This window comes from Mus caroli, unplaced genomic scaffold (assembly GCF_978045245.1).
Source record: "Mus caroli unplaced genomic scaffold, Mus_caroli_1 scaffold_5, whole genome shotgun sequence".
Classification (NCBI taxonomy): domain Eukaryota; kingdom Metazoa; phylum Chordata; class Mammalia; order Rodentia; family Muridae; genus Mus; species Mus caroli.
Genome location: NW_028227260.1, coordinates 66,074,815 through 66,095,644, shown reverse-complemented (window position 1 = coordinate 66,095,644; position 20,830 = coordinate 66,074,815). Strand labels below are relative to the sequence as shown.

At 44.4% G+C, this 20,830-nt stretch overlaps 1 protein-coding gene across 1 annotated transcript; it reads left to right on the top strand.

The window, feature by feature from the left end:
* The first annotated feature begins 8,410 nt into the window (after window positions 1-8,410).
* On the top strand, window positions 8,411-13,686 carry LOC147004626 (doublesex- and mab-3-related transcription factor C1-like). Its single transcript, XM_085837640.1, has 7 exons — window positions 8,411-8,474; window positions 9,528-9,681; window positions 9,985-10,043; window positions 10,429-10,565; window positions 11,683-11,749; window positions 11,912-12,146; window positions 13,138-13,686. Exons 2-7 carry the CDS (start codon window positions 9,618-9,620, stop codon window positions 13,152-13,154), a joined length of 579 nt encoding a protein of 192 aa, XP_085693766.1. The 5' UTR covers window positions 8,411-8,474; window positions 9,528-9,617; the 3' UTR covers window positions 13,155-13,686.
* Window positions 13,687-20,830: the final 7,144 nt, after the last annotated feature.

The following is a 20,830-nucleotide window of genomic DNA, read 5'->3' as shown; positions in this document are numbered from 1 at the left end:
GCAAGTTGCCAAAGGAGATAAGCAATCAAAATTATCTCCCAGCTATAATGTCGATGAACCACAACAATGACCAGAATGACAAGGTCTCTAAATGGACGTAAGAACCACTCAGTAGGTGGGAATACAGGCTCTGTACTATAAACCTTGACCACTCCTCCTAACTGGTGAAGCCATGAACTCTAGAGGAGCACCTATTACTGTCCCTTTCTTAAACCTGTATACTTTCTAACTTCATTCTAAATACGGATCCTCTTATCCATAAATAAGTACCTCTGACTCCTCACCAAAGAATTTTCTTTTGCAGCAGATGAAGACTATTACAGAAAGCCATAACTGGTCAAAATATAAAGAACAATGGAGTGTGGGGTAGCCAGCCCTAATTGATACATGTATAACACAACCCCAACATCTAAGGCCTAGGGAACATTGTGGAGGAGGGAGAGACTGGAAGAGTCAGGGGACTAGGGAGGGATGTATATTGTGAGACAATGTATTCTATGAGTGACAGAAAATCTCAATTGTATGGTTGGTAAACAAGACATAAAAAATGGCAACACTGGTTGACATGTGAATGTGAATGGTGGGGCAGGGGGATTTTTACAAGGCTCTGCCCCTAGAAGAAGAGATACAGATAACTAATGGTTGTGGAGAGAGGGAAAATTGGTTTTCTCCAGGGCCTAAACACAAACACATATGAGCCAAACTAAATGAACTCAGCAGGTTGTGTGCATAGACTTACATGAGCACACACATACATATGAAACAACTGTATTTAAAGAAGATAAATTAATGAATTTGATGAGGAATGAAAGCAACACAGGAGGACTGTAAAGGAAGAAGGCAATGTAGGGTTATGGGGTCTCACATTTGCTCTGCCTCAGAGCTCGGCTGCTCCAGGGGAAGTTGACTGTGCTTACCCAACTCTGGCGCCAGCCTGGCAGGTGTTGGGTCACAGGGCAGCCCTGAGGACATCACTCAGGGGATGGGGAAGCACAGGCTGAGGCAGAGGACAGCTTGAGCTGGCTCAGGTGTCCCCAGGCCTGCAAGGAGACCAGGCTATCTAGTTCTCAGGATCTCAGAAACCCAGGAGCCTCTGGGAGCAGCAGAAGAGCTGAGAGCAGAGGGCCCCTGCCCTCAGGGGGGATCTGGCCTGACACAGAGGGGGAAAAGGAGGGGGTTTATCCTGTTTGTGATTTCTTGGCTTGGCAGTGTCTTGGGCTTGGGCTTTGCTTAGTCATGGTAGTGGCTGGGAGTGCAGAGGCTTCTACATGAATCCCCACTGTGGATCCTGATGAAAGAAGGCAGTCCATGGTTTTAAGAGATTATTGTCATGGGAAACGTTGGATGAGTAAAACTGAACCCTATTTCTCAGGGCGGTCCTGAGGTTAAATACCTTTACAGGGAGGAGTATCAGGGAAGGAAAGCTTATTGGCTAAGTCTCCAGGCCTCATCAATATAGAGGCCATTCTTGAGCCATTGTGACCTCAGGCAGAGGGGTTTGGGGCATTCTCCTTGCATGAGTGAAGGCCATAAATCTATGGGGAAATGCAGGGACCTGGTACCTAGGAACCAGGCCTACCATCCCTTCATGATCACTGATGTTTAGAGCCTTAGCTGAACTGGCAACAAAGCTACTTTTCATGGTCCCCCAAGTCAACAGTGTTAACACAGTACTCACATGAAATTGTCACAAAATAAAATATTAAGAAGTGTTTTTCACTAGCACTTTACCTCTTTTCTATATATGTATTGTTGGACACTACACACACACACAAACACACACTCATAGTTACAGAGTTCCATAAAGAGATTTGACTTTTCTTCATTCATTTCACAGTTTAGATCTCTTAACAAATATGTTTATTTTACTAAGGATGTTGATTTCTTTGGGAAAATGAAAAGAGAAAGGCCATGAATTTGAAAAGGACCAAGGAGAGGATGGATAGTAAGGAGAGAAATAAGGTGATGATATTATAATCTATGGTGGTTTTAATGAATATGAACCTTAGAGGTATAATATATTTTTAAGTGTCTGGTTCTCAGTTGATGGACTGAGGAAGAATTAGTAGGTAAGGCCTTTTTAGAGAAGATGTGTTACCGGGCCATGGAGGTGGGGAACTGGCTTTGATGTTTCAAAATCCCATGCCAGACCCAGGCTCCCTTTCTCTGCTTAATATTCGTAGTCTGGATATGAGATCTCAGCTACTGCTCTAGCACCATGCTTGCTATCTCCTGACACATTCTCCATGTTAATGTTAACACACCAACCGAACCTCTAAAACTGTAAGCAACTCTCCAATTAGATTCTATAAGTTGCCTTGGTCGTGGGTTTGACATGATGATAGAACAATAACTAAGATATAATATCATAACATAAAAGACATAATTTTTAACTGTGAAAAATTTATCAACTAGTACCTTCTTCGTGCACGTTTAATGTGACAATAGGGCTTCTTTTATTGCCTAGGTTGGTCTTAACTCTGGATTCAATCTATCATCTCTTTGCCTTCATAACTGCAAGGACTACAGATGTCAGGATTGCACCTTGTTTAATCTATTTCCTAATGTCTGTAGAATCAATCTTTTCATTAACAGCTTTATTAGTAAAAAAATAGAAGCATATTATTTTTATATTAGCACATAGAGTTCAAACATTTGATTTTACAAAAATATTTATATTTTGGAAATATTTTAATGAGAATTTTATACATAAATATATTTCCTACATTATTGTTACAAACTTTCCTGTACCACTTGAATTCTTCCTATAACTCTTAAATTTAATACATATTCATATATATATGCATATATATGTGTTTATACATATACATATATACTCACGTAAATATATGCACATATACGTGTGTATACACACACACATATATATATACTACTGAGATCATTTTCTGTTGCTCATAAATAAATGTGTTTCGAGCTTAAACAATTTGTATATTATTCAATTATTTTATATTTAGTATTGTGTTTTGGCTTCCTAAGATAGTTTTAATATTTCTTAGTGTACATTGTCACACATATGCATCATATTTGGAAAGATGGGGGACAGTGAGGCTCATCTAAGCTGTACCTGGTGTTTTACAGATTGGAAAGAGTTCACTGTGAACAAGCATGACAGCTCTGTGGATGAGGTTTACATGTAGTTAGGCACTTGTACACAGTTCAGTGTTAGGTCCCAGAACAATTGACCTCCAAGGATTAGGAGGAAGGTACACAACCACCTGTGGAGGTGAGAGAATGCTAGCCCCTAGCTAGAAGAAAACCAATGTCTAGTGACAGAATCCACCCATGCCAGCTCCTGCCCCCCCTTATGGATCCTGGCACACGTCTCTTAACTGAAGACCTAAGTTCACTGGACTCTCTGTGTGTCTTCCCTGGACACCCAGCTAGTCCCTCCCTCAGTGTGGGTGTGAGCTGGAGCTGGACTTCAGACATTCTGAGGAGAAAAGTTCCAGGCAACCCAGGGTCTGTGCTAGGGAGCTGGGTAGTCACTGTCTCTCAGTGTACAGTCTCAAACGAGGATAGCTTGCATTCTAATAGGAAAAAGGGCGTTTTCCTGCTGTATACTTTATTGGTAAGTTTTTTGAAATAACTGACAAAAACGACTTGAGGGTGTAACAATTTATTTTGGGGTGAGGGTTTGAAAGGGCATAATCACATGAAAAATATGAATAGCTCTTGGGGAAAGAGTTATTCTTCACAATGAGAGCACAATAAATGATAACTACTTATAAAATACTAGAAAACACTACAGGAAAATGTACTGCCTACTGTATACACACAAACAGTTGCTGTCACCTCTTTCTGGAAAAAACACATTTTTAAAGGACCAGAGAGATTGTGTATTTCAACTCCAGAGCTGTAGCTCATACAAGATAAGCAGTGTAACTCAGAACCCAATCCACATCACTGTTGATTTCATTGAGGCACAAAGTATTTCTCCATGAAGCTTGCAAGCCAGGAACTCACTAAGTATGTTAAATAGGCCTAGAATTTGCCATCTCTTGAGCAGATGACCAAAAATGGATCATTTACCATTAGGCCAGCTTATGTGTTGTCTTGTTTGTTTTTGTCAAACTCAACTTTTTTGTTGTTGTTATAGACCATTATGTACTTTTACTCAGGATTTGTTTGTTTGTTTGTTCGTTTGTTTTTCGAGATAGGGTTTCTCTATATATCCCTGATTGTCCTGGAATGCACTTTTTAGACCAGGCTGGCTTGGAACTCAGAAATTGGCCTGCCTCTGCCTCTGTCTTCCAAGTGCTGGCATTAAAGGCACCTGCCGTACCCAGCAACACAGTATTTGTAGTGTACCAAAAATGTTTTTGTGTGGATACCAGAGCAGAATCTTCAGAGCCTAAATTTTGATAAAATCCAAGAAGAGATTGTTCATATGTAGCCATGGCTTTTCTACTTGGCTCACTTTCCATTCTTGGTCTGAATTTCTTCTCAAACAGACTTACTTAACTGGAGACATGAAGAAAAAAAAAGTTAGCTGATTATCTTGAACTAAACTGATGCTTAATTGTAGCATTATGGAAGGATAATAGGATTAAGAAATAATCAAAAACTTGATGCTACTGTGCACAAGGAGCAAAATTCTTTGTAACATTAAGGAAGATCCCATTAAAAACAACAAAGAGGGAGTAGGGTAAAATTTGGCCTCTGAAAATATAACAGGACAGGTAAGAGAATTTAAATATGGACTGTCTGGCAACCTAGATTCTACTTGAGTTTAACAGACTTTCTTGGTGAGATCACAATATTGTGTTTGCCTAGGAATGGGATACAGGCCATAGAAGATACATGCCAAGACATTTGAAGGCAAGTCCTTGAAAGTCTGAAAAGGCAAGGTGAGGCTTCAACTCCTGTAAGAACCCAGACAGACAAAGCAATGCATGTACATGATTTAGATAAAGGAGTGGTCACTGTATTTGTCATCAGCTGTGTCTTCTCAGGCTAAAGAAGATGAAGGGGACAGACTGTTGTTCTTATTGTAAAGCAGTACATGACCATTCTTAATGAAGTGTGCTTGGAAATCACCTGGGAAATAAGGTGAGAACAGGCATACATGAAAGCAGATTTGCCCGAGGTATTAAGGCAGCAGAAGGTGGGTAACTCCTGTCCTTTCCCTTCCACTGGATCACTAAGGACGTCCCCAACCAACAAACACCACCACCATCAGTAGAGAGAACAGAGCCTCCCAATGTCAAATTCTGCATCTCAGGCCTGGTCTTCTCATCTGAGAGTACAAATATGGAGCTCAACACTGTGTAGTAAAGAACACTGGGAGCTTGCCATGGGGCTCCTGTCTATAATCCCAGCACACAGAAGGCTGAGGCATGAAGACAGCTGAGATTAAACTACAGCCTGGGCATCACAGTGCATTGAAGACCATCCAGAGTTACATAGTAAGACCATTTTTCAATTCAATGCTTATGGGCTAGAGAGAAGGCTAGGCAGCTAAGAGCACAGGCTGCTGTTCTGGACGATCTGGGCTTGGTTCCCAACACAGGCATGGCTACTACTAACCATCTACAACAAATTGAATCCCAGAGGGTCCAACAAGCTCTATGGGCTTCTGAGGGAACTGCACACATGTAGTGCACAGACACATATGCATTTAAACCACCTAGTCACATCAAACAAATCAGTCAATCTTGAAATAAATTTGAAAACATGACAAAAGAAAAGGAAACATCAGAAACCTAAGAACCTACAAGTGTCAGTCTGAAGTTAGGCAATAATCCAGGATCACTGCTCTACAGAAATGAAACATCAGGTTCTGTATAGGGCCTGTGTAACAACTATTCATACGTGCATGATATCAAGCCAAACAGAGGAAAGTGGAGTGTGTGTCGGTGTGTGTGTGTGTGTGTGTGTGTGTGTGTGTGTGTGTGTGTCTGTATGCAGACTTCCCTGTGTGAACATTTCTGATGGAGCCAGAGGTTGACTTTCAGTCCATCACTCTATCCCTCTACACCCACTCACCCACCTTTTTTATTTTTTATTTTTTTATTTTTTTGGTTTCTCTGTGTAGCGGTGCCTGTCCTGGAACTAACTATATATGCTAGAATGGCCTCGAATTCAGAAATCTGCATGCCTCTGCCTTCCCAAGTGCTGGAAATAAAGGGTTGAGCCAGCACTTCCCGGCCCTCTCCAAGTTTCTTGAGGCACCCCATTTCCCTGAACCTGGATCTCATTGATTTTCTTAAGTGGGCAAGCAAGCCCCATGCACCCTCATGTCTCTGCCTCCCCATTTTTATTATTACACGACTCTGTCTATACAACAGCCAGACAGTTTCTCTGTGCAGCCCTGGCTGTTCTGGAACTCTCTCTGTAGAGCATGCAAGCACCTTCAAACTCGGGGCTCCAAATTCATCTGTCTACCCAGTACTGGGATGAGAGACAAGTGATAGCAAGTCGCTGGCCTTAGCCCTGACCTGCTGCACTTTGGAGAGGTCAAACAGGGCTTGGCAAGTAGGTGGCCTGAAAATGCTGGCACCAGAAAAATGGCGGAAACCCACGTAAAGGTCACTAGAGAGCGCAATCTTGGTTTTCCTCTAGTGGGAATCACTGGGTGCTTACAGGGAAGAACAGGGGTCACTGGGGGGTCAGTATGGGTCACAGAGGAGCCACAGGTGGCAACTGAGGTTGTATGAGGGGAACAAGCTCATTGGTCTAGAAACAGGTGCAGGGGAGAGAAAAGGCAGCCCTGGCAGCTCCTTGGCAGCAAACTGAGGTGGCAGCGGGAGGAAGTGCATCTTCCCTCACCACTCAACTTCTTCATTCTCAGCCGCTAGACACTGAGGAATCTATATTAGAATAATATTGGCATCAAAAATAAGATCTGCACGTTCCCTGTCCTGATTCCCGCCTCACCCTACCCCACTCCACCCCTTTCTCTGGGCACCCAATTCCTTCATCCTTCATCCTCCTCAAGCATGTCTACAGGGGTGAGGCCAGAGATGGAGCTTAGCGTGCAAACACCTAGCCTACCTTACCCCTTCACTGGGGCTCAGGCTCCAAGGCTTGGCAAGTAGATAGCCTGAAAATTCTGGCACCACAAAAACGGTGGCAACACACGTAAAGACCACTAGAGAGCGCAATCTTGGATTTGCTCTCACAGGTGTCACTGGGTGATTACAGAGAAGAACAGGGGTCACTGGGGGTTAGTATGGGTCACAGATGAGCCACAAGGTTGCCATGGAAGTTGTATGAGTGGAGCAAGCTCATTGGTCTAGAAACAGGTGCAGGATAGAGAAAAGGCAGCCCTGGCAGCTCCTTGGCTGCAAACTGAGGTGGCAGCGGGAGGAAGTGCATCTTCCCTCACCACTCAACTTCTTGAATCTCAGCTGCTGGGCACTGAAGTAACTATATTAGAATAATATTGGCATCAAGAGTAAGATTGACACATTCCCTGTCCTGATTCCCGCCTCACTCTACCCCACCCTACCCCCTATCTCTGGGCACCCAATTCCTTCAACCTTCAGCCTCCTCAAGCAGGTCTACAGTGGTGAGGCCAGAGATGCAGTTTAGCCAAGAACTGCCTAGCCTACCCTGCCCCCTCACTGGGGCTCGTGCTCCATGGGTTGCCAGCTGAGTGACCATGAGGGAGCCTACTGCTATTTTTGGCTCAGATGGGGCAGGAAGCGATGACTGGCTTTCCCGAGGAGAACCTGTGCTCTTTGAACTGCCATAGGACTACAGACACAAGGAGGGACTACCAAGAAAGAGGAGAAGTCATGTGCTCAGGTGCCATTAGTGAAGTGTGGGGAACCATCTAAAAGACTGACCAGAGGCTGTGGAACTTGTTTTCATAACACCAAACAGAATACATTTTAATGTTTATTTTTATTGTTATTTTACATGCATTGTAGTTTTGCCTGCCTGTATGAGTGATGGCTTCAGAAACTTTGGAAGTTCAGATAAATACAGTTGTGAGCCAACATATAGTTGCTGGGGACTGAACCCAGGTGTTCTGGAAGAGCAGACAGAGCTCTTAACTGTTGAGCCACCTCTCCAGACCAGAGAGAGAGAGAGAGAGAGAGAGAGAGAGAGAGAGACAGAGACAGAGACAGAGACAGAGAGACAGAGAGAGAGAGACAGAGACAGAAACAGGGGGAGTCTTTAGACCTGAGAAAAAGTGCTTACAGGGCTTGTTGACAAGTAGCTATCTCCTAGCTATCTCCTGGCTAGAACAAGGAGGGCATAGCACTTGTACTGAAAAAAAAAAAACAGCCTGCTGAGGAGGAGCTATCTCCTAGATATCTCCTCGTGACTTGAACAGGGCATAGCATTTATCCTGAGACAAACAGCCCCCAGAGGAGGCTCTATCTCCTAGATATAGCCCCCTGGCTCAAACAGGGCATAAAGTTTCACATGGGGCCAAAAATCCTTTTTCAGTTGGAGAAGTTGGTGAAATGGCGAAAATGTAGGATGCAGGAAGATACCAAAATGTAAGTGGTCCAAGATTCTAGAGTAGTGTAGTCTTTTATTATTATTATTATTATTGTTGTTGTTGTTATTGTCTTTGATGTGGTTATTATGGGTTACTGGCTGTGCCAGAGTTATGAGCTGGTGTGCACCTCACCACTCTCCTGCCTCAGCTTCCCAGGCACTGATATTTCTGGCATGGATTGGCCAAGCTTCTTCGGAGATGGCAGCATGGTGTGTGGAGGAGCAAGTGGTTAGCAGTTCTTCAGGGGATCAACGGAATTATTAAGATTAAGCCTGGACTTGAGTATAAAAGATAATGCAGCTAGAATGGGGATATATGGTTTCTCTTAAAGCTAGCGATTAAGTTCATTCACTTCCACTGGGGCAGTCAGTGAATACAGTACTTTAGGGAGCCAGGTAGAAGTTCACATAGAAAGCTGGACTAGCCTTGGGCATTGCCAGAGCACAGGATGATGCAAGAGAGCTGAGTGTGGCGATTGCTGAGGGAGATACAGGGACACCTGTCTGCTCCTCACCGGGGGCTTGATGTGAGCAAGTGAGTGAGTGAGTGAAAGAGCAGGCGATGGTGAGCAGGGACAGTCAGGATCAGGCTGTACTGTTGTGGGGCTTTGAAGACCAGCTCCTTATGAGAAGGCAGTGTTCCAGAGAAGTGATTCTGTCAGTGCACCGGAAGGACAACAGGAGGCTTGTAGGCACTAGAGATAGAGGTGTCTAGCGGTAGGGTAAGTACACTGGGGGAAGGAATTCCAGTGGCCATTTTGGTCACCGCCCCAACTCTACAACCATGGAATTTCAAACCTAAAAACAGATATGATCTGTTTCTCCTGGCATTCTGACTCCCCTTGAATAGAGGGTATGGAACCAGATGAGCAAAGACAAGTGTGGGTTTGGGGGCAAACTTGGTCTCAGGGCCTGTACTTTGCTCTGAAAGTGCCACACCCATGGGAGAATCATAAACAATTGGGTTGAAGCACAATCCTGCCAGGATCTTCCTACAAGAGCCACCTTCTCATATGTGTGACTAACATGAGTCCTTCAATCTCCTCTGTTAGGGAATCTGGTAGAGCCTTGTGCACTGTAAGTTTTGGGAAGAAGAGCAGGGAAAACTGAGAAAGAGGTGTCAGGCTTGAGGCCCCAGAAGAATGACTGACGCCACCAGCACTCCTATGATTGCCCAGCAGTTTCCCCCCAGTTCTGCTGTCATGGGTGAGTGTGTCTGGCCAGGTAGGGGTGGTCTCAATTCTAGTGTGGTAAGCCCAAGGGTTTCTGTCACCATTAGGACCACAGAATCTCCACTTGAACTTTGGCAAACCTTCCTCCCCATTAACCTGTCCAAGGTATAAGAGGTCCCATCATCGAGAAGTATCTCCTTTTTACAGAAAACAGAATGTTGTGTGTGAGGTATTGAAAAGAGATTGGCAGGGACATGAGTTCTCAAATGGGAGTTGTGCTTTCAGCAGAGTCTGGTGGGAAGGGAGTTTCAGCCAAGCTCTGCATGGTCTCTTACAGATCAGCACCTGTATCCTCTTTACCAGCCTGAAGTCCTGCTTCACACAGGTCAACAACAGGTAAGGAAAATTAGTTGCTACACGGAGAGGTGCCAAGCCAGCAGTCATTTTCTGGTTAGTTTTAACTGTGTCCTCAACTCTGAGATTCTACCAACAATGCTGTCTGGTACTTGCATCGAAGGCATGAGAAAGGCTTCACTTCTATTTGGGCCTCAGTAACACCAAATACAGAAAAGAACAACAAGAAAAATAACCCCCCAAAGAAAAACAAACAGCAGCAACAACCAACCAACCAACCAAAAAAAACAAACAAAGCAGTGAGATTGTGGTTACCAAGTTTTAGAAAGCTCTGTGGAGGTTCATGGCTTTCATGACCTTAAAACATTCCCATATTTCTGTCTCAGTAGTCAGATCTGATGTTTAAATGGGATGTTTGTCCTTTCAGGGAATCTTCCAAGTGCCTCTGATGCTGAGCTTGCCGATAACAGTCATCAATATGCCCTGTATTCCGGTGACTCTTAATCTTCAAATGACCCCTTCTTTCCCATGGAATCCCAGCCAGCCCGTGACTATTCCCTGCCTGTGAGTATAAATAAAGAAAGAAGGAAAGAAAGAAGGAAAGAAAGAAAGAAAGAAAGAAAGAAAGAAAGAAAGAAAGAAAGAAAGAAAGAAAGAAAGAAAGACAATGGAGCCTGCTGTGGCTTATGGCCTATGTGTCAACATATGTTCCTGGTGCTATAGAAGTCTGGGCAGCAGCAAGAAAAAGGAAGAATACTGGAAGGGGACAGGGAGTTAAAGCAGGGGGAGGGAAAGAAAGAATGATGGAAAAAATGAGTGATGGAAGGAAAAAATGAAGGAAGAAAGGAAAAGACAGGAGAGGAGAGGAGAGGAGAGGAGAGGAGAGGAGAGGAGAGGAGAGGAGAGGAGAGGAGAGGAGAGGAGAGGAGAGGAGAGGAGAGGAGAGGAGAGGAACGGTAAATCATGGTGGAACAACAAAGTAGCATTGCAGCCTAACTTGCAAGGACATAGTCCTCCGACATTTACAATTTCCTGTGTGACATACTTGGTGATATCTTTCTGAGGTGTTCACTCACTGTGTGAATGTGTGGAAAATAGTCTGCCCAGGAGCTTTAAAGAGGACAAGCACAGTGCATAGACCACACAGTTGGCTTTCAAACACATTGAGACTATTGATCCAGGCTGAGGGGAATGGGCATGGGGAAAGGTTCTGCTGAGATCTGGAGGCACAACCGGAAGGGTCACAGAGGCCCAGGGAACTGTTCCAGGCCAGCTGAGAATGTGTCTACTGCCACATGAGCTTCGCATATCCTTCATGACTGGTGGGCAGTGGCAATGTGGAGGCAAGAGTCAGACTCTGAAGAGGACTGCTTCACTTCTCTATTGGTGCATTGCACATTCCAGCAGCCCTTGTCCATCTTCCTTGTACCCAGGGAAAAGAGGTCACTCTCAAAAGTAGTGTCTCAAGAAGGGATATGGAAGGAGGTTGGAAGGAAGACAGGGGTGGAAACAGGGGAAGATCCATTCCAAACACAAAAGGCCAGTGCCATCTGTCCTACTGTCTGCAGATATTCAAATGCCCTGAGCATGGTCTTGCAGGGACCCCGGCTCTCCATGAGTACTTGCAGTTGTGGCCACCCAGAATGTTTAACACCCTGGCTTCTCCTCTCCTCTTTTCCAGGTTCCCTAATGTGATGATGCAGCCCAATACCAGCACTGCCACCCCTGTTGTGCTGGCACAGGTCCTGGTAAATGAGCAGGGACGAGGTCTCTGGAAGGGAAGGGATGGAAAGAGAAGAACCTTTAGAGATGGGTGTTTGTTGGAAAGGAATGGGGGCGTCATGAAGGGTCTGTTATCTTGGGGGAGGGGAGTGTGATTTGGTAGAATTCATTGTCCTATCACTTTTCAGGACTCCAACATCTCTTCCCAGCACCCTGGCACTGCTAACCAGGTTCCTGTCATCTGCTCCCAGAGCAACAACATTTCCAACCAGGTCCCTGAAGTCTACACCCAGGGCCCAGTCGCCTCCAACCAGGCCAGCTCGTCTGCTGAGGAACATTGGCAGAAGGTCATGGATGCTGCTGAGGCTCTCCTGATTCTGCATAACTCCCCTGAGTCACTGCAAGAGATTCGCAGCACCCCAGGTACATACCTGGATCCTTGAATGAGGAACAGGGGGCAAGGGTGGGGTGCTGGAGAGGGTGGGGAAACAGGAAGGCTTGTGCTGACAGAGGAGTGAGTGCAGTTAGTGGTTTTCTCTTCCCTGAGGCTAGAGCCGCCAGCTCTTCAGTATGATTGGGAAGCAGGAACCAGAGACTGCTCAGTCTATATTCAGCTTTCAAGGCTTTTGCTCAACAGCAGTGGGCAATTAAGTACCCTAAATTCAGGAGACTGTGAGGCCCTCCAGTTGGCAAAGTATCATGGGAGGGTAGACAGCACATGAAGTGGAAGAAAAGTGGATAGATCCAGGTAAAATGACTCCCAATCCATGGGTGTGCAGCAGCCCTCAGCATCCTGAGTTGGCCTCAAAGAGAAGCGCAGGGCAAAAGGGTCAGGGATGGAGGGAGATCTCCATACCAGCTCAAGGTATTCTCCATGTGGGCATGTAATGGTGAAGCCTTCAAGGCTTAATCATACATGAGATCTCAGGTGTTCATCAAGGAAGGGCTTTGTGAGTTGATGGGGAGACTCTCATAGCTAGGGAGGCTGGAAAGAAGGCTCAAGAGTAAAAAGAGCCAAGGAATAACACTGTGTGAGTGACAAGCCAGTCTGGCTGGATATTCTGGTTCAAAGGATGCTGAGTGGAGCTGGGAAACTTGCTTTTCACAGGGGTCTATCTGGGTGGGTAGGGAATATAAGCTATGCCAGAATGTCTGGTGCCTGCCAGGGTGAAAGAATAACTTACTCCAGGCAGAGAGTCCTTCATAGTACTCAGGGACCCTGGGCTTGACCAAATGGGACTTATGGCTGGGACTGTTGGTGAAGCCAGTATTAGAGAGAAGGAATCCAGGTATGATCAGATGTGGTCGTTGGTCATAATGAAGGTCTTAGATGGCTTGTTACACAATGTTACCCCCGCCAGCCATGTAAGGACACATCTGTGATCTAATGTGGCCTTTGCATTTCTGTCTGCAGGTCCTGATGGAGAGTGAAGACTGAGGCTATTCTGCCTGTCCTTGTCACCTCAGGACACAAGCTCAGCTTCACTGACCAAAAACTGGTCAGCAGGTTCGCACCCAAGTCTGTCACTAAGAGAGCCAAAATGGTGGCCTCACTGAGGACTGCCTGCTGTGTTTTTGTTTCTTAACTTGTAATGTACTTCCTGGCCAAAATCAGAAACTCCTCCTCAATGCTTTTGCATTGTAGGGTCTTAGCAGGAGGTAGGAAAATGTTCTAACTATGGCTGTAGGCTCTCGACCTTGCATTAATTTTTTTCCTTTGGAAGACTTTGATCTTTCTGGGTGTCATTAAGGCTGCATCTCGTAGCATATTTTGAGCCGTCTCTTCACAAGTTTCTGAGCTTATTCCTAAGGCAACATTTCTTTTCTTCTCTATTTTTTTATTTTCTTTTGTGTCATCATGGTTGGCATATGTGGCTATTCTTGTGTTTAACAATACCTTTAGATACATCAGGATGCTCATCCGTGCCTCGGATACTGTACATGAGAGCCTGAATAAAGTATCCCTGTGGTAAAGCACTGAGAAGTATGGGCTGCTTCTTTGAAAATGTAGGCCAGGTATTGGGGAGAGAGCTTTTCTTTCTCTGGCGCTAAGCTTGCTAATAATTTATTCAGTGTGTTACTTATTAAGGCACCAAGAGCAGAAGATTTTTGGCAGAAGGCTTTGTTGGACGTGGATGGCCCCCTTCCTTGCTTACTCATTTAAGCCTGTGAGACCCCCAAACAGGACTTTTCCCTGTGCCATTCCATTTCTGTGTTGACTACGTGAGCAGAGTCAATTGAGACTTGGGCAGAAAGCCTATCATTCTGGACTGGGTATCTAGGAACCCATCCTCAGTGTTGTTAGTACCAGGTCTGAGGGTATGTTGCAAACTGGCAACACACCTTGCTTTTGTTCTTAAGATGTAGCCTTCTGCAACTCTAATCATATGGTGGCACGAATCACATTTCACTAATGCACAGCTATGTATGTCATTGTGTTTTCAATGTGCACACTGATTATCATTCTAGACTTCCCTGCTATACACCACCAAACTCAAAACTTCTTCAACTTTAGGGTGACAACAGCAAACATTTTGACCACAGCTTAGAAGTTGTTTGGCACTGTGTTTTTGCAGCCATTTGTTTACACCCAACACAGCTCTGTGTCTTTCAACCTCAATTTTAGAAGTAACCGTGTGTCTTATGCACAAATACAGTCCTATCAAAGAAATCGAACCTTCTACAAAGTTCCTGTGAAACTGCTAGCCCTTATACATACATATCTTCCAATAAAATTTTGTGTCTAAATTGGCTTAAAGGAGGAGGGTATATAAAAGAAGTTTGCTTCCTACCGACACCCAGAACTTGCTTCATCCTCTATGAAATGAGTAAGGAAAGGACAGCAACAATAAGAAAACAACAAACAAAGAAGTAAATACCCACAGAAACCAAAGAAACAGAAATTCTTAAGTCATGATATGATAATGAGCATCAGAAATGACTGCAAGAACGGTTTGACCATGAGCAGAAATGACTCCATTTGCTGAATAGTGTATTAACCAGTAAAATTGCTAGTCTATGCATAAATAGGGAGGGAAATTATCTCTGGCAACAGCATTTTAACCTTATAAGAAGGCAGATGTTTCAGGATGTTGCATCTCCAGTTTATTCCTACATATGTGACCTGGCTTCTTGAGAAAAATTAATTAATGTATGGGAGCCTTTTACCAGAAACATCTTGCATAAAGCAAGATGACTCTCATCCAAGTGAGATGTGATAAAGAATATGGCCTCCTCTGAAGCTTTAAGAAAGAGGAAAAACATAAAATACAGAAACCCCAAGGAGCCAGGTCTGACCAGGAAAGTATCCAGAGGACAGGTGGGAAACCTGTCCTGCAGGATTCACCTGATCAGAGGAAGACCAGACCCTGAGGTGACCCAAAACCTTCCTGAACCTAAGGTGATCAGAGAAAAAAAAAACCCAAAACCAAAGCAAACCAAACTTACCAAAAAAGCAAACCCCCAAATCTAGCTAAAGAGGAAGTCAGCAACAGAAGTCACCACGAAAAGCCTATCACAAGGTACTGTCTGCGGGTACCACAGCATCCAACACATGGCAAACCTCATGATTCTCATCTTATACAGAAACCAAGGAATCTTGTCTTCAGTTGTGGTCACACGGCCTACCACAACATGTAGTAGTAATACCTTGTTTGAGGAACTGTGCTGGACTGGTGTGGCCCAAATCAGCTTGTGGCATTAGACATCAGAGGTACCAATGCAAAAATCCCTGGGGCATGGGTGCTGTGGGTAGTGCCTCACAGTCCATCTGTGTGGTGGTAGGCGCACCAGCCCTTGAGATGCCTCTCTAAGATGACCTGCCCTGGCCCTGCCAAGACTGCCCCAGTGAGCCTGGGGAGGAGATGGTGCCCCATCCACTCCCACCTCCACCCCATCAGATGGTTTTGCCCTAAATCTTCAGTCCTCTACTGATGCTCTGAAGCAATGCAGATCCAGTGCTGCCCACAGTAAAGAAAGCAAGGTCACCTAGAGTCTCCAGCCTGAGGTTCTTTCCCATGCTATTGCCTCCCTGTTCTGGACTGCCTCTTGTTTGGTGCATGGGGGTGGCTTCCAGTCCTGGTTGGTTGCTTGTTTGGTCTTTGTTTCTGAAGCTCTGGGCCTCTTGTATTATTGCTCTTTGAGAGGAGAAAGAAATAGACAAACTTATCCTGAGTGGGTTGCTGGGAAGAGAGCCTTTGTGCCTTCTGTGTCCCTTTGTGTTTTCATTTTAAACTGTGCCAAAAGTGGCAGCAGCCCCCAACTAGAGGTCGCTGCCCAAGCTCTGTCTTACAGACTCCTAGACATAAGCCCAAATAAATGTCTTTAATTCACAAATCACTCAGTTTCAGGTATCAGAAACATAGAAGAATAGAAATGGACAGGTGAAATAGTTGCTGCAACAGTTTTGAAAAAACAGTTGTGGGTTTGGATGCCAGCGATGGTTAGAGCCCTGCATAGTTTTCTTTTGAACCTGAGAACCATTATTAAATATCTTTTGACTAATAGACATATTTGCTCTTGACCGTACCCACATGGTACTTCAAAGACGACAGTGAGCATCAAAAGCCTCCATATGAAGTTGCTTCAACTTTTTCAAGTTAACCACCTAAATTCATCTGTAGACAAAATGGTATTCATAAAAGACACACAGAGAGAGTGAAGTTGATTGCCAAGCTGTGCCAAGACAGCATAAGCAAATCTTTCATTATTCCTGCTTCACTTAAGATCGGTCAGACGGTCTGGGCTAAGAAGTTGTTTTTAGGATGGTAGTACAAGTTCCTATAGAAAATGATTTAGATACCGAATTCTAAACTCTCCAAGATGGGATTAATGTTAGACTACATTAAGTTGCCAAATATAAATGGACTGGACGTTATAAATGTAAATCTGCCCCAATACTTTTCATAATTATCTCCATTGTTTTTTATTGTATTCAGTTACTATTTGAGAAAAGAGCCCTTTATTGGACTCAAAAAGTGAATTGTAGAGAGAATATCTTAGTCTGTATGGATATGGCACCCATCAATAATAAATCTGATAGCCCATGGCTTAGGCAGATAGTAGAAGACAGAACACCCAGAAGGCAGAAAGAATTCTGGCTTAGAGCCAGGGAGGAGATCCACCCAGCGAAATGTAAGAAGACAGATGCATGCTACCTGACCATAGGTAACCAGACACATGACAGAATGTAGATCAAAATAAATGGATTAATTTATGTTATGATTCTAGTCGGAGAAGAGCTTAGCTATATGGGCAAGGCATTTGTAAATATATTTTGAGTCTGAGTCTTATTTCTGGGAACACTGGACTGGGAGGAAGAATCAGATGCAATTTCAACAACTAGAAGTATTATAATTGTTGCTTTATACCACATGGTCATATTAAGATGAGGAAGTCACATGGCATGTGGCAAGCCATGTACCTGACTATATATATTTTTTTCATATTCCTCCACTTTCGTAACATTTTATACACACACACACACACACACACACACAATGAGAGTTGCATCCAAATTATATGCAAATATACACATATGGAGTTAAACCCAACTCACACACAGACTTGAATTTGCTTACATATATATGTTCTTAACAAGAGCTGAAACAAGACAAATATTGTTGCAGATTATACAGGTTTTAAAGAATATACATCAAGCAAGTTATATATTCTTAGATAAGAGTTAACAGCATTCTCATGATATGATTTTTTTCATTTCAGAGCAGAATGCAAAGATATCGAAGATAAAAGACTTTTAAGAACGGGGTAGTAGACCCTTAAGTGTAAAGCACAGTGCGTTTGCATAAAAAGAAATATGGGAATCATTTCTGTGTGGCATTGAGAATCTGGAAGTCAGGTGTGCCAATTTGTAATCCATGAAGGGAGAGAAAGCATTGTTTTTTTTATTAGATATTTTCTTTATTTACATTTCAAATGCTATCCTCTTTCCTGGTTTCCCCTCCAAAAGCCCCCTCCCTGTATCCTGTCCCCCCTCCCCATGATTACCAGCCCACACACTCCATCTTCCTGGACCTGGCATTCCACCACACTAGGGCATAAAGCCTTTACAGGACCAGGGGCCTCTCCTCCCATTGATGTCTGACTAGGCCATCCTCTCCTACATATGTAGCTGGATACATGAGTCCCACCATGTGTACTCTATGGTTGTGGGTTTAGTCCCCGGGAGCTCTGGGGGTACTGTTAGTTCATATTGTTGTTCCTCCTATGGGGCTACAAACCCCTTCTGCTCCTTGGGTCCTTTCTCTAGCTCCTTCATTGGACCCTGTGCTCTGTCCTATGAATGGCTGGAGCATCCACTTTTTTATTTGTCAGACACTGGTAGAGCTAAGAGAGAGCATTCTTAGTGCAGGGCTGCTGAAGGAGGAAGTGGGGCCTACAGCCCATGTAGGGAGGCTAAGAGCCAGAGCCACGTGGAGGAACAGGACTTCAGGTAGAGTATGGAATCAAATCCCTGAACAGATGGTCTGTGCATACGTCAGGAGTGATTTTGGTTTGCAGCAGCTGTTGGAGGGATGATGCGGTTCCACCTGGCCCTGACATGTTGAAACTTACAGACGAGACGTTTAAGTGGTGTGGGAAGGGAGACCAGGCAGAAAGGAATAAAGAATGCAGAATTTATCCATGTTGGGTGGTATACTGAGGCCAGATTTGATAAATTAAGAGGCTAGGAGTAGCTGGACACAGTTCTAATGGATGAGGTATAAATGAGTCCCAAGCATGGTACCCTGTATTCCAGGAAACCCAGGGGAACCGAATTGAGAAGGCAAAATGGGGGTGAGGGGTACCTGACAGGCCCATGCCAAGGTGTGGCCCTAAATAATTCCACCATGCAATAGATCTGGTATCAAAGAGTTTTGTTGGAAGAAGGGAAGAATGGTAAGGACTTAGAGAAGGGGTAGAGGCAGACAAGTGAACATGTAGACAAACAGACAGACAGATGGGAGCAGAGCCATGTAGCCCACACATGAAGAACCTGCGTGTGTCAGTCAGATTATGATGGAAGCCATTTTGAAGTCCGTGGGAGGAGTCTAGTAGAATTGCCTGTTAGTTAACAATGTCCATTGGCCTTGGCTACCTCCCCAAAGTTAAAAAGGAGACCCTACTAGACAATATACTTTGGGCAGAGCACTTGGAGGAATTGAGGTAGAATTGACATAAGGTCTCTGTCCTGAAGACTAACCCATGCAGTACTGGCAAGAGCTATGCAAGTTGCCAAAGGAGATAAGCAATCAAAATTATCTCCCAGCTATAATGTCGATGAACCACAACAATGACCAGAATGACAAGGTCTCTAAATGGACGTAAGTACCACTCAATAGGTGGGAATACAGGCTCTGTACTATAAACCTTGACCACTCCTCCTAACTGGTGAAGCCATGAACTCTAGAGGAGCACCTATTACTGCCCCTTTTTTAAACCAGTATACTTTCTAACTTCATTCTAAATACGGATCCTCTTATCCATAAATAAGTACCTCTGACTCCTCACCAAAGAATTTTCTTTTGCAGCAGATGAAGACTATTACAGAAAGCCATAACTGGTCAAAATATAAAGAACAATGGAGTGTGGGGTAGCCAGCCCTAATTGATACATGTATAACACAACCCCAACATCTAAGGCCTAGGGAACATTGTGGAGGAGGGAGAGACTGGAAGAGTCAGGGGACTAGGGAGGGATGTCTATTGTGGGACAATGTATTCTATGAGTGACAGAACATCTCAATTGTATGGTTGGTAAACAAGACATAAAAAATGGCAACACTGGTTGACATGTGAATGTGAATTGGGGGGCGGGGGGATTTTCACAAGGCTCTGCCCCTAGAAGAAGAGATACAGATAACTAATGGTTGTGGAGAGAGGGAAAAGTGATTTTCTCCAGGGCCTAAACACAAACACATATGAGCCAAACTAAATGAACTCAGCAGGTTGTGTGCATAGACTTACATGAGCACACACATACATATGAAACAACTGTATTTAAAGAAGATAAATTAATGAATTTGATGAGGAATGAAAGCAACACAGGAGGAGTGAAAAGGAAGAAGGCAATGTAGGGTTATGGGGTCTCACATTTGCTCTGCCTCAGAGCTCGGCTGCTCCAGGGGAAGTTGACTGTGCTTACCCAACTCTGGCGCCAGCCTGGCAGGTGTTGGGTCACAGGGCAGCCCTGAGGACATCACTCAGGGGATGGGGAAGCACAGGCTGAGGCAGAGGACAGCTTGAGCTGGCTCAGGTGTCCCCAGGCCTGCAAGGAGACCAGGCTATCTAGTTCTCAGGATCTCAGAAACCCAGGAGCCTCTGGGAGCAGCAGAAGAGCTGAGAGCAGAGGGCCCCTGCCCTCAGGGGGGATCTGGCCTGACACAGAGGGGGAAAAGGAGGGGGTTTATCCTGCTTGTGATTTCTTGGCTTGGCAGTGTCTTGGGCTTGGGCTTTGCTTAGTCATGGTAGTGGCTGGGAGTGCAGAGGCTTCTACATGAATCCCCACTGTGGATCCTGATGAAAGAAGGCAGTCCATGGTTTTAAGAGATTATTGTCATGGGAAACGTTGGATGAGTAAAACTGAACCCTATTTCTCAGGGCGGTCCTGAGGTTAAATACCTTTACAGGGAGGAGTATCAGGGAAGGAAAGATTATTGGCTAAGTCTCCAGGCCTCATCAATATAGAGGCCATTCTTGAGCCATTGTGACCTCAGGCAGAGGGGTTTGGGGCATTCTCCTTGCATGAGTGAAGGCCATAAATCTATGGGGAAATGCAGGGACCTGGTACCTAGGAACCAGGCCTACCATCCCTTCATGATCACTGATGTTTAGAGCCTTAGCTGAACTGGCAACAAAGCTACTTTTCATGGTCCCCCAAGTCAACAGTGTTAACACAGTACTCACATGAAATTGTCACAAAATAAAATATTAAGAAGTGTTTTTCACTAGCACTTTACCTCTTTTCTATATATGTATTGTTGGACACTACACACACACACAAACACACACTCATAGTTACAGAGTTCCATAAAGAGATTTGACTTTTCTTCATTCATTTCACAGTTTAGATCTCTTAACAAATATGTTTATTTTACTAAGGATGTTGAT